Here is a 13488-nt window from a genome sequence, read left to right as displayed (position 1 = left end):
AATTATGCAGTTATAATTGAAATTTGCATTAAATTAATGGCGGCATTAATTCAAAACTTTTATCGGGAAAATAGAGAAGCATTATAAGTTCGATCATACACATGAAATGGCCGGCAGTAATTACGAAGTAAATCTAGTGTCTGTGCTCCGGCATTGGCATGCATTATTTGGGAGTAGTGCGGTGTAATACGAGGGGAAGCCTGTGGTGGAATCACAAAAAGCCGAATGCACTGTGGTCATGCAAGCAGAGAGAGAGAGAGAGTACGCAGTGACGATCTCAAAGACACATAGCCAGGTAGTAGTGAAAGAGAGAGAGAGAGAGAGCGTTGGGGTTATAGAGCAAAGTTTAATGCTCTCGGAGCCTTTCCGCGCTCGCGCGCGACACCTCTGCGCTATTCGCGTTCGGAGCACTGATGCGTATGTGCGTGCTGCCGTGTTATATGCAGGCGCCGATGCAGCGTAGCGACCGAATTATGCATGGGTGAGATCGACGCGTACCGGCAGATAGACGAAACGCATCGGCGACTCTGTAACCATTTCACATCGCATCCTATACTACCACCATCGCCAGCATGCTACAGATTCAAATGCTAATTCCCCGACGGCCGACCGTGAAAACTAAAGCCTTCCTTTCTCGGTCCCGCTCGTCATGCAACGCTGTCAAAGTTTATCGTGTCAACGGACAGTCTCTCGTGTATCGATGATTTCAACGTGCAGCATTCCGCTCTTTGTTTTTCGTTCCTCCGTGCTTGTGCTTTTTGAAATTTTAAGCGCTTCGTACAGACAGAAAGAACAGTCGTCTTTGAGAAATTCTGGGCAAGTTTTATCGGAGGGCTTTTTCCCAGAAAATGAGAGAGATTGTTATTGACAGTAATGCTGCGTGTAACGATTTTGCGTTTCTGTTACTTTCACATTACAGTCGAGTGATTTCAAGCAATAAATCTCGTCTCTGCCGTGTATCTGTTGAAAAAGTCATGCACGTGCTGTTATTGATATTAAATTATCGAAAGTCGATATTAAAAATTTTTACTTTCCATATACCGTATAATGCTCAAAGCTCTTTTAGCCTGGCATCTGTATTTGTTAAAAAATACAGTCCAACAGTCCGTTATTTTTGGTCAAAGTGAAAGTGAAGCACTTGGAAGCGCATTACGCAATGCTCATCAATTCTGATTCACGCCGATTATTGCGATATTGGCGATCGCGATGTAGATTTTGGTGATTGCTCATACCTGTAGCTGACAAAAAACGAATGGAATGCCAGCCATCTCTGTGCATTGTGCGTTCGATAAATTGTTTCGGTAAAAACATTGAAAATGACGAAATATAAAAGAAAGAGTGATCTTGGACTATATTATGAGAAAAAAAATTACGTTTCGCTGATAAATTTCTTTCTGTCACGCATCTATTCCGATCCCGACAATTCTTAAAAATAACTAAATGCCCTAGATTTTTTCCTTAGCTAACTTTCCAATTAACACGACGGATATCTTTCGAGTTTCTTCATAGTGACACGTTAAGACTGTCGTTTATATTAATTTTAGTACTGTATATTTAGAAGAATTTTGGGCAGCTAACGACCTATCAAATTAATGACATGAAATGTTATCAAGAGAATAAGATATCTTTTATATTACTTATAACACGCTCTCAGCTAAATAATACATTTATTAAAAACAAGTCAGCAGTAAATCATAGAGTTATTTACAGTAGTCACTTTTATTACAGCACAATTGCATCACGCTTTCTCAGAAAAGGTGATTCACTTTTTTTTCCAGCGGATAGACAATCAGAAAAAACAACAAATAGACGTATCAACGAAGAAGAATAACAATCAAAATCAAACGACGTATTGTAAAATTGACCGATCGATCGGTCGCTCCGAAAGCTCAATTTCTATGGGCAATTAATACATAGATTTTAGTAAAATGAGAAGTACGTACATATGCAAATAAGTTCGCGCATTCAAAATGCACGCTCATCGTTATATCGTGTCATAAATAAACATGCCGTTCTTAAAAGGGACAACGAACAAGTAGTTAGGACGACAGTGCAGCATTAGTCAACGTCGAGTAGAAATCGGAAAGGTTAGTTCCTCAAACGTTTTCTAACCTGCGAAATTGGTAAAACAGAAGCAAGACGTACGGCAGACGAAAAACTTACCATAATCAGGACGAATGACGGCCTGGACGGCCTGCTCGTTCTTCTTGCTACGTATGACCGGTTCGCCGAGGATCGTGAAGTTCCTGGGTCCCACGCGGTTCACAAACACAAGATACACTTTACCCCTCTTTATGTTAGCGCGCACTAGACCGCCACTGTCACGTTGTTGCTGCTGATGACGCTGTTGTTGTTGGCTTGTAGCACCACTAGAACTCGCACTAGAACTGAGGGCAGCAGCTGCTGCGGTGGCCGCTGCCTCCTGGCAGACGGTCGACTTGCCCGGGGCAGTTTTGTCACGAAAGTGTAGCCTCACACTGTCGTTCTTCTGCAACGGCTGAAAGCCCGGCTGGCTCTTGAACACCTGCTTCACCTCGAAGGTTACCGCGTAGTTGGAGCCGGGTTTGCGCAGCGAAGACATGCTGCGGGCTTTGCCCTCGAACACCGTTGGGGCGAGGAACGCGCGATTACCCACGTCCATGTCCGGACACCAGTTCCGTCCTCTGCAGTTGCCCCTCTGTCGACATCTTCTCCGCTGCTCTTTCGGCGAGTCGACCTTCGTGCGATTCTTTTTACCACCGCCGCGGTTCGTGCGCTCGTGCAGCTTTTGCTGCTGCTGCTGCTGCTGCTGCTGCTGCTGCTGCTGCTGCTGCTGCCGCTGCTGCTGCTGCTGCTTAGAGTTGAGAGACCGAGTCACTCGACTGCTCGGCTCGATCGTGCTGCTCAGCGACTGGTTGGCGTAGCGCTGCACCATTTGCCAATCGTCGGGCCGGTGAACCAGTATCTCGGGCCATCGGCGCCGCCTGGCCGTCCCGCCTTTGTCGCGATAACCGAGTTTCAGGCCGAAAATCATGCCTCGACCTTGATAATAGTCGTCGGTCTGCTGACGGACGATCGGCGACGTACTCTTGAGGCTGCTCGCCGTGCTGCTCGCCGAGGCCGTGGCGATGAGCACTGCCATGAGCAGCGCCCCGAGCTGGAGCAGCATCCTCGCAAGTCCGGTACACCGACCGCCACTGCTCTCGTGCTGCTGCCGCTGCTTCACGGAGCACATGCCTCGCGGACGGGAACTGTAGGTCGGGGTGGTCCCGCTACGGGCTTGCGCCTCATTCTCGCTCTCTCGCACGCGCGCACTTCTATGCCGCACGTGCAAAGTCCACTGGCAGTTCTCTCTCTCTCTCTCTCTCTCTCTCTCTCTCTCTCTCTCTCTCTCTCTCTCTCTCTCTCTGTCCTGTTCTTCTGCTGTGCCTAGTGCCTCGCGTGTGCGTGTGAGCGTGCGTCGCCGCTCCTTGCCTCGCCAATGATCCGCGCGCGCGCAGCCTTTTTCAGATTTGGTCGCACGGCAATTCCGCTGTGCTCGCGGCAACGGCGGCGGCGTCAACTCTCTTCGAATTCATGGTCTTGTCCTTCTCTGTGGCGGTTTAAATGCCGCGTGTCGTGGAATCCAGCTCGCGGAGCCCATTAATTGGCGCTACTGCAACTGCTACTAGCGCTGTCGAACGAGAGCTGACGGCCGAATTACCTGCTGCTCGATTATTATTCTTCTCCAGTGGCGCACTGCAGATCGTTAAGTGCAGTGGTCGGTGCTGCTGCTGCTGCTGCTGTTGCTGCTGCTTGGTCGTCTTCTCGTTGCCGCTCCTGCTGTTACCGCTGCAGTCTTGCCCCGGTAGCATCGTGTGTCTTTTTAGCCTGCTGTCCCCACCCCCTTTCCTCGAGTCGCGAGCTCACGCACGATAACAATACTCGCGTTCCACTGACTCGCGCTCTCTCTCTCTCTCTCTCTCTCTCTCTCTCTTGTGCGCTCCTTCCTCGTCTTTTTTTATCCTTTATTTACTCCACTTCTTCCTCCCACTGCTCTTCGCTTCTCACGGCTTGCCGCTGCTGCCGTCGTCGCCGCGGAGGAGAGAGAGAAAAAAAGGGGGCAAGAGCCCGCAACGAAATCATCCGCGATCGTTAATTCCCTGCAGTTGACTGGCGCACGCACATATGCATGCGTACGTATATATACACACCGAGGCACACTGAAGGAGAGGAGCGATGACACTCTCTTATCTCTCGTTCACTCACTCACAACTTTTTCTCTCTTGCGCGCGCGCTCGCCGTCTCACACGTGCGCCGCCAACTTTAAACACCACCGATGCCGCGATAACATTTTTTTAAATGGCCCGTCCAATGCACTTCGCTTTCTCTCTGTCTGATGTCTTCTTTATCTCTCCCTTCCCCTCTCTTTGCCTCCTTCGTTTCTTTTCTCCTTCTCGCAAGAATCGATGAGTTACTTTTTCTTCTTGCAGCGATCTTTGAACAGAATCTTGGATTTTTCTTGCCGACCCCGGCACCAATTGGAGTCACTCTTGAAAATGAAATAACAGCTCGCTGGAGAGAGAAGCGAAAACTTGTCTCGGTTTTTTCTTTCAATCGCGCGTGGCCAAAGAGTAGGGAAAGAGGGACGCGCACGCTGAGATTGTGCAGACAAGTTGGCGTGAAGACCGGGCGGGCGTTTGGCGCGGGTGCGCGCGCGGCGGTTCAAATTAGACTGAGGTCTCGCGTTCGTGGCGTAGCTGCTGCCGCTATTCGAGAGTGCGAGAGAGAGCCGGCAGCCCGTGCCTGCAGCGCCCACAGACTGGCGGACACCGCGCGAACCTCCGCGCGCGCAGACTGAAGCAGAGTGCGAAAGAGAGAGAGAGAGAGAGAGAGAAAGAGAGAGAGAGAGAGAGAGAGAGAGAGAGAGAGAGAGGGATGATCCTCTTATTTGGGAGTGCGATGGACTTGTCTGCATCACATCGTGCGTGCGGCAACGGCGGCGGTGGCCGCCAAGTTCGCCCGTCCGCTATAAACTTGCTTTTTCATTTTGTGATGCCCTCCTCACGATATAATACATTTCGACGTAGCGAGGTAAGCGCCCCAGCGCCATGCGGACCCCAACACTCCTCTCTCTCGCTCTCTCTCTCTCTCTCTTTTTATGCATATACTTATCTGATCGGCATGTCGCGTGTTCGCACTTTCGCTACGACCAGTTTTACGTTTTAATTTCCGAACGCTACTCTGACTATATACACACATACACAGTGTTGGTGTATGCGTATAGGTCCTGGGAATCGAACGATTCTTAAACTTTCAATTAGGCGCACGAGAGCCTCGTAAAAAGTGAAATTAATACCCTTGCTGTAGCCATCCGCAGCGGGGATAAGCTTTGACTCTCTTCTTCGGTCTTATCGCGCGCACAGTGTTGCTTTTATGACCGGAGATGGATAAATTATTGAGTTAATATGCCTCGCTGATTAGATCGACTTGACACTTAACTATCTAGCTCTTGTTTCCTTTCGCGCGCTTATGCAAAGTCAGCTCGATATTAATTTTCGAGTTTGATAATTAAAAAATAATTGTTTTTCCCGTTGGAAATGTGGGTCATTGGCGTGATAGTTGCATAATAAGTCTATTTTTAAAAATGACACCGTAGCCTCGAGGAGACGCATTCACCAAGTCATTGAACCCGAAGCCACTCAAAAAACTGAGAGATGAATAGCTGATTATTTTTAGCTGAATTATAACATCAATCCGAACTTCTTTTAGTACCTACATATGCGGCAAATCGTAAACTAGTTATAAACTCATAGTTATAAAAGTTGAAAGACGACAAGTATATTTTCATCATGCGGAAAACTGTATGACGAACAAGTTTTTCAAAGTTGTAAATCAAACATAAATTCATTTTTAGTGCCACTCATGCAATTTTTACGCTTATCGAAGTCGTAAAATTATCAGGTGTCGACAATTGTACAGCCCGGCATATATATTCAGCTGAGGTGTGAGCTCATCAATTCAGTCGGTCACGTTTGCAGGGGTAGTACGAAGACGGATTTCCTCGAGGCAGCTATTTGTAAATCAATCCATCAGGAATTGGTAAAACAATTTCCGTATTATGCCATTTTACTTTCTAATGCGTGCTTGCGTTCTCTTGCACACAAATCGACATATAATGGATATACATCTGGAAGCTGGGAATTGAGATGTCTAGGCGATTTGCTTTTCAAATCGCGCCTCCATCCGTCTTCGTTATTTCGCCAAAAAGACGAGCTGCCTGTTATTAATTTCAAATGGCTCGCATTTCCGAAAGCGCTTTGCGCGTGCCGCGTGCGGCGATTGACATGTGCAATCCAATAAATTCAAAAGACAAGCGAGCGCAAAATCGACGGACTGCAATTAAAATGTTCGGAGTGCGCGATGGCGACCGTAAAGGAAGAAGGCAATCGGTTTGTCGGCAATTAAAACTCGAGTTAAAATGCAAGGGACGAGCGCGAGCGCGGCGAGCAGCGACGATGGAAAGAAACAGTACCGAAGAACAGCGCACACGTATACCGATGCCATGGGGCGGCGTGTTAATATAAATTGTAAAGCGATTTAAGGCCTCATTTGACAGGAGCTGATGCTTTTTGGGTCCTGACTTTCCGCCGGCAAAGTGACCGACATGTGTTCTGTATCTCTCTTTCTCGTTCACGGTCTCTTTCTTTCATTCGCACCCGTCGCACCAGCGGCGACTAACGCAGCAGGCCTCCCGTCGTGGATTTCACAACGGCGCGGTAAAAGAGACAGTTTAGGCCCATTAGAAGAGTATTTATGGATTGCCCGGCAGGCTGCTGGCTCTTGCTTGCTGCTTGCTGCCACTGCTATACGTTGTCTGCGTATATATACACAAGCTGATGCCAAAGTTTACGCACATGCGCGTAGGAAAAGTGGAAACTGACGCGCGAGGGGATTAACGTGCCTTCGAAGGAGGCACAACGAGGGGAATTTTTGAGGTGTTTTTAATTTTATTTCTCCATTGCCAGTTTTTGTACTTTCGTTTGCCTACTGGTTTAATTTATTTATGATATGTAACTCTGAAACACTTTTGCTTCATCTACTCATTTTCTTTTCAAATTCCGTTTGATTTTGTTCACAAATATATTATGCTCAACTATGATTTTATCAAATATTAATGATAAGATGTAAATGAACTTTATTATATTATATTACAATACTTAGCGATGTGGACGTAAATTACACTCAGTAATAATATTTATATATTAATTAATGAAAAATATCTTGGATGAGATTCACGTTCCTTTATTTTAGCTGTTATGTAGCCGTAAAGTTTTTCATTGAAATTTATCTCTATTTATATTTTTCATTAGGTTTAATTTGCTCCAGATTTAAAAATAGAAATATCAGTAAATTATTTTTATGACTAGTTACAACTCCCGTGTAGTCATATTGTCTAAGCTGGCTAAAGGATTTCCAACACGCTAGTCCAGAAGTCTACATTGAATGAATGTCCACAAATGTATAGAAAGCAAGAGTATAGAATGAAAACGTCGCAAACGAAGGGGAGGTGAAGGGGAGGGCGACGAAGAAGCAGCAGCAAAAAAACAAAAAAAAACAAGGAGAAAATGACGGTGGAGGGCGAAAAGCCCGGGACGTCAGCTTTGGACGCTGCAAAGGGGGAACCTCGTCTATTCATGGCTGCTGACACACGTCTTACATTATGTATGTTAACCTACACTCTTTTTCTCCTCTTATTCTGTTATATTTACGAAATTCCCGTTCCGCATTGGCGAACACACGCGTACGCTATGCTCGGACGCTGCGTTCTGTCATTAAATTGCGCAAAGTACTGCTCAGATCGACGAATGCTTGAACGATTGAGATCTGCGGAAGAATTAAAAATTTTACTTATGGTTATTATTTGTGAAGGATACATTGAGTTTTAAAGACGAGAGTCTTTCATTAATTGTAAAAAGATCGACTGCTTTATTGGAAAGGAATTGAAGGAACGTTGTTATCATCGGACAATCATAATAGGTAAGCTAATTTGAAGAGATCGAGCCAATCTGGAAAGTTTAATCAACTCGATGAACTTTGGCATTTCCAACGGGATTGTTAAGAGCAGTTTAATTTAATTCGAAGCGACTAAAAAAAGCCTATCCCTCAGGACTTTTATGCAAATAGCCAGAGCTTTGAAAAGAAGTGAAGGCAACTTTGAAAAGGCGCGCGTCCTCGCTGATAACAGCGGCAGCAGCAGAGCTGGCTGCTCAACCCCTTACACCCTCGAGCTCTCGCGTAAAAACGTCGTGAGCGTGTAATCTCCTTAAAAATAAAAAATAGGAGCGAACGAAAATTAGGAAGCCCCTCGCACGAGGCAAGAGAAGGAGAGTACAATGCTGCCGGGCAAAGCTTTGCCGTTGCTGCTGCTGCTGCTGCTGCCGCTCCAAAAAGTTTCCGACAAATTGTATGAGCGTGCAGGCGGCAGCTCGCGCGCGCTCGCTTTCTTCTCCCTCCTTACTCTTTAATAAGGCAGCGGTGGCCACGGCGGCCACGACGGCACCTCCCGTGCTGGCTTATTTTTCAACTTCCGGTCAAACGGGTCTTCCGTCTTTCTCTCTTTCTCGTTCGTCCCGGGCCTTCGTAACAGGGATGCTTTTGTGCGCGAGAAGCACCTGGCACGCGCCGACTCCTAAGACGTCTTTATGTACAGCTCGCGCCTTCTCTCTTGCTCTCCTTCTTTTTCACGCTCCCTCCGCTGCCTCCTCTCTTTCTCGCGCCTCAGCCCGTAGCTAGCTACAATCATATCCTCGGCGCTTTTATGGCCAGCCCTCTGTTACGCTCGTTTATCTTTTTCAATTATGTCACTGACTAACTACGCACAACGACCAAGGGAAAATTCTTCTAGCAGCTCTGTCTTTTCTCTTTCTCTCTCTCTCTCTCACTCGTTTCTGTGGATTTGCCACCTTTGCGGCTTGGCTTCTGCGGTCGCTTAGCTTGACTCCACTGAATACCGTAAAATTTACTGGTTCCTTATAGCGTTCTCTGCCTCTTTCTCTCTCTCGCGCGCGCGCGCTGTACATAAAACTTGACGAGCTTCTTTACAAGATTAGCGAATTGAGCTGCTTACAGCCACTTAGTGACTATTCTAATGTAATTGGCGATAACGATTAATTAACCACGAACTGCTAATTCAATCAAAGTGCTTCGGGTAGATTACGAAGCTGCCGTAAAAGTTTTTATCGGCACACGCCTGCTTTTTTTAAATAAGAAAATTCAAAATATTCCCTACATGACGAAATCTAAATAAAATTGAACTTTCCTGGGTCTAGAACTGAAAAAAATTGTCCTCTTTGCGTTTCTAACCTTTTTCTTATTTTGATTTGAGGTATGTACTCGTAATGACCAGAAATAACTATGAACATTAGAAATTTTGCGTTTTCGGTAGTTTTGTGATGAAAAACAATAACATTAAGGTTGATCATAAATATCGGAGATTTGAAAGCTCTTTACAAATAATGTCATCTTTTGTAGCAATAGAAAAAAATCTGTTCGGTTCTAAACCCTAAAAATGTAAATTTATTTATAGATTTCATCGTATACGATAGACGGAGAAAGGTATTTGCTATTGATGGCATTTTTGTAAAGAAAGTTAATTGATTATTTGAACATATGAAGCTACGATTCTCAAACTTAACATTGTGTCCAAAAAGCCAAGCTTACAAAGCAACACAGTTAACAATATTTATTCTTCTTAATTTTACGAAATTACCATCTCATTATCATTCCACGGTAGAAGTATACGCAAAAATCCAAAAGAGTTGTTTCTGTTTGTTTTATAAGCAGGCAATTATCGCAACACAAAAAAGTTTGCCTGAGGAGCATAAACGCAGCATTGAAGATTGAAAATTGAGCGCTGCATGTGCGAGTTCTCGGAGCGAATAAGCAGCGCTCATTTTTCTTTGCCTGCACGCATAACGCGGCGGCACAAAAAAAGCAGCCGGCATAAAGCCAAAGTGTAACGAGAGAAAGAGACAGAGAGCTCTTCTTTTGGTGGTATTAGTTCCCTTCTGTATCCGAGTGCCACAACAAATAAAGCGGCCATTGAGCAGCGGCGTGTGCTTCCCTCCCGAAATTGCGATAATCATCGGTGTTTTCTAAATAAAAAAAAAAAGAAAATCCCGTACAGTGCGGCTCATTACGCGCCACCACCATATCGCTCGTTTTCACTTTCTAGGCGCGAACGCTCCGTGGGAACCGAAATCACGAAAGGAACGGCTTTTTGCGGGACGCGCGTGATTTGTCACGTGGTGGGTGGCGGCGGACGATTACGTTGCATTTGCAATTTCACGCGTGGCCTCTTCCCCTATACTGCCGCCGCCGCAGTCATCGTGTTGCTCGCTTTCGCACATGACTATATACTATGCGACCACGCCGAAGCCCAATTTGCCAGTATCTCTCTCTCTCTCGCTCCCTGTGAGACGTCTTCATTAAGCTCCTGAAAAACGTGCCCCAAATTTTTAAGGTCTACATTGTCTGTATTGTTGGATATGAATTTTGAGAGAGAAAAGTAAAAATTGCACCTTTTTTAATAAAATAATCGAATAGGCTGGTAAAATATATTTTTTTTGTCTCCATTATCAGCGTCATATCAAATCTTTTTTTTTTGTCAGTTTTTCATTCGAGTTGTTGCAATTATTATATTATTGTAGAAACTGCAAAATTTATAAGATTAATCGAAATTTATATTTTAATTGCTCTGTAAAAAAGCACCTTTTGAGTCGTAGAATTCAAATTTGAATCCAGATTTATGCTATATTTCATGTTCTCCATTAAATTACACAAAATTATTTTTAAAAAATAGATAAACCTTATTTTTGCATTGATAATCTAAAAAGAAGCGGTGTCATTATTTACTGTAAATTTGATTTGTAATGTTAGTACACTTCGCACTCTGTATTCACATCGAACTAATATTTTCTAAGGAAAAGGACATTATTTGAATTGATGCTTGTGATGAATCTCTAACCTATAATATTACGTATAGATCTAATTAAAAAAATAATTTTGTGAGCTTTAGCAAATATCTCCACAATCTAAATAAATGAAATAAAACTTTATTCAATTTTAGGTAAGGATAGTTGTTGGCGTTTGTATTGTAAAGATCAAAATCAGTTGGGCCTCAATCAGTATTGATAAGCTAGATATATTTCAAATATTTGTATGCCAATTAAATAAAGATATTAGCTTGTCTTATAAATTTTATGTGTCAGACAATTGTTACTGTTTTACTTGGAATTATGTTGTTAAGTAAAGCAAATATAATTTGTAAGTCTAATCAGTATGTAAAGACTAGCATTCTACCTATTTAAGAACCAATTCATGCTATATAAATCTTACCTGAAGGTACATATTACAGTTATCTCTTCGTATGTCATCAAGAAAGTTAATTAAATTTGTCATTTACTACATTATTGCTATAATTTTGCTTTCATTCAACTGATATAAGCAAGCGAGATTTGTACCAAATAAATTGTAAGCTTTCAGCTTTCATGAAAAATTAGGGAAAGTAGTCATTGGTTTTATTTATTTTAATTTAATGCATAACTAATTCGTAACAAGTTACCTTTGTAGTTCGTAACAGTAGCTCGAGTTCGATAGAAGGCAGACAGACAAACGAGCAACAAAGCGAACTTATCTAACTGGTTATCGGGCCATCTGCCTATCCGTTTCTGCCTCTCTCTCTCTCTCTCTCTCTCTCTCTCTCACTTTTAAGCGTTCGCGTCTCCCGCTCTATTTCCCCTAGTGTATCTCTTCCTTCTCAACTCCCTCGTGCACGAAGATCTTATACAGACTCGACGCGTTTCCCCTCGACACCCCACTTCGACACGTGATGATGCTCGTCGCCTCCGGCTGCAGTCAAATTACTTGTGGGTGTCGATTCGAAGCGCATGGCACATAGTACGTTTGCTCGTCTAAGGGAACGAGAGTGCAAGAAAATGATGCCATGTGAAAGTGTGTACCAACTACGTACGTCAACTAAGGTATTAGGCGAGTGCCATTAATATTGCTAAGTTGATTTATCACAGCTGCTCTACGAGTTTTGTAGGGCCATGCAATGTACACAGATATACATTGAAGAATAACGTGCATACGCATATACCCTTGAGATATGATAAATACTTAGTCGGATGACATTGCCAATAATTATGCTGACGTAACTCGTTTTATGAGAGTATGGACGTAATGTATCATCAATATAATGAAATAAGCGTCTAAAAGAAACGACATCAGGCATCTCTATTTTAAACATTACTGCCGAGTGCTAAAACTTATTTTGATATAGCTGTATATATTAGTTGCCTTCCTGAACGGATTTGGTTCAGGAGTTCTACACTCTGTAGCCAATTCATTTTCGTATTATTACGGTCGTATCATTAGACTATAGTATTCTTGTTTATGTTAAATCTTGATTACATCTTAGTTACACTGAAACAAACTAAATAATCAAATGACATTCTATCCATTTGATCTTCTAGTCCTCTAAATTTTTCCTAAAAGGTTATTAGTTATTAACGTTATGATTTATTTTAAATTATAGAAATGATTTTTCTTTTTGTTTTGATCTTCCATAATTGAAAATAAAATGAAAAAGAACTCGGAGTAACATAAAATCACCGTCGAGAATATAATGTAACTTCAAATAAAAAAATTTAACGACTTTTGGATCTACAAATTGAATTCAAAGCAGAAAAAAAAGCTCTTTTAACGTTCTGACCCGAAGATAGAACAGCACGGCTTTATTTATAATACAATTCACTGCTGCTAATCAATGTGGAATTTAATTTTTTTCTCCATATAGCACGAAAAAACAACTGAAAGCTTATGTAGATGTACGCACTACAAGAGAATTAAATTTTCACGCGTGTGAAACTGTCCAACTTCGTTTCGTACATATATGCCTCAAATAGAGTTTTCACGGCAATTTATTGAAAGCTTCTGTATAGTTCTCTTTTTAGAAATAGTCTTGGCTAGGGTTGCTTCTCTGTCTCTTATGTATTCAAGTATACGCGAGGAAGGGACCATATACATTACTACGGTACCTCCTTGGTGTATATATATACACGTTGTTATGCGTGTCATTGAACGTTACGCAGGATTTTGCTTACAAACTCGCAGAGGCCTCTATTCGCACATCGTGCCCATAATAGGTAAAAAGTGAATCATTTTTTATCAAAATAAATAAGAAAAGTTCTACTAATAGAAAATTCATCATCTTTGTACCTGTAAGTGTTAATCAATATGAAGCTATCAGTATAAAATATTTAAGCTAACCAATTCTTGGTGCTTATAATATATTTTACATTTTTAATATATTATTCATTGAAAATAATTAAAAATTTACTCCAACAATATAGACTTTCGAATTAATCAGCTTATCAATGGTAGTTGAAATAGTAACATCTATAATATTGAAGTTCATTAATGAAGTTACACTTAATTATCGGCTTGAGCGATCTAACTGACTAA

General features: G+C 42.8%; 1 protein-coding gene across 2 annotated transcripts in view; it reads right to left on the bottom strand.

The window, feature by feature from the left end:
- The window catches only part of LOC131667392 (protein vein), a 175700-nt gene extending 172358 nt beyond the window's left edge, over nucleotides 1-3342 (bottom strand). For both annotated transcript variants that reach the window (XM_058940773.1, XM_058940772.1), the window contains exon 1: nucleotides 2164-3342. In XM_058940773.1, the coding sequence (XP_058796756.1) occupies nucleotides 2164-3214 (1051 nt within the window). In that variant the 5' untranslated portion in view covers nucleotides 3215-3342. The remainder of the gene's footprint in view (nucleotides 1-2163) is intronic.
- Nucleotides 3343-13488: the final 10146 nt, after the last annotated feature.

Source organism: Phymastichus coffea, unplaced genomic scaffold (genome assembly GCF_024137745.1).
Source record: "Phymastichus coffea isolate CEN01 unplaced genomic scaffold, Cenicafe_Pcof_1.1 PCOF00065, whole genome shotgun sequence".
Classification (NCBI taxonomy): Eukaryota; Metazoa; Arthropoda; class Insecta; order Hymenoptera; family Eulophidae; genus Phymastichus; species Phymastichus coffea.
Note: the sequence above shows the minus strand (reverse complement) of the source record. Positions and strands in the feature narration are given on the sequence as shown.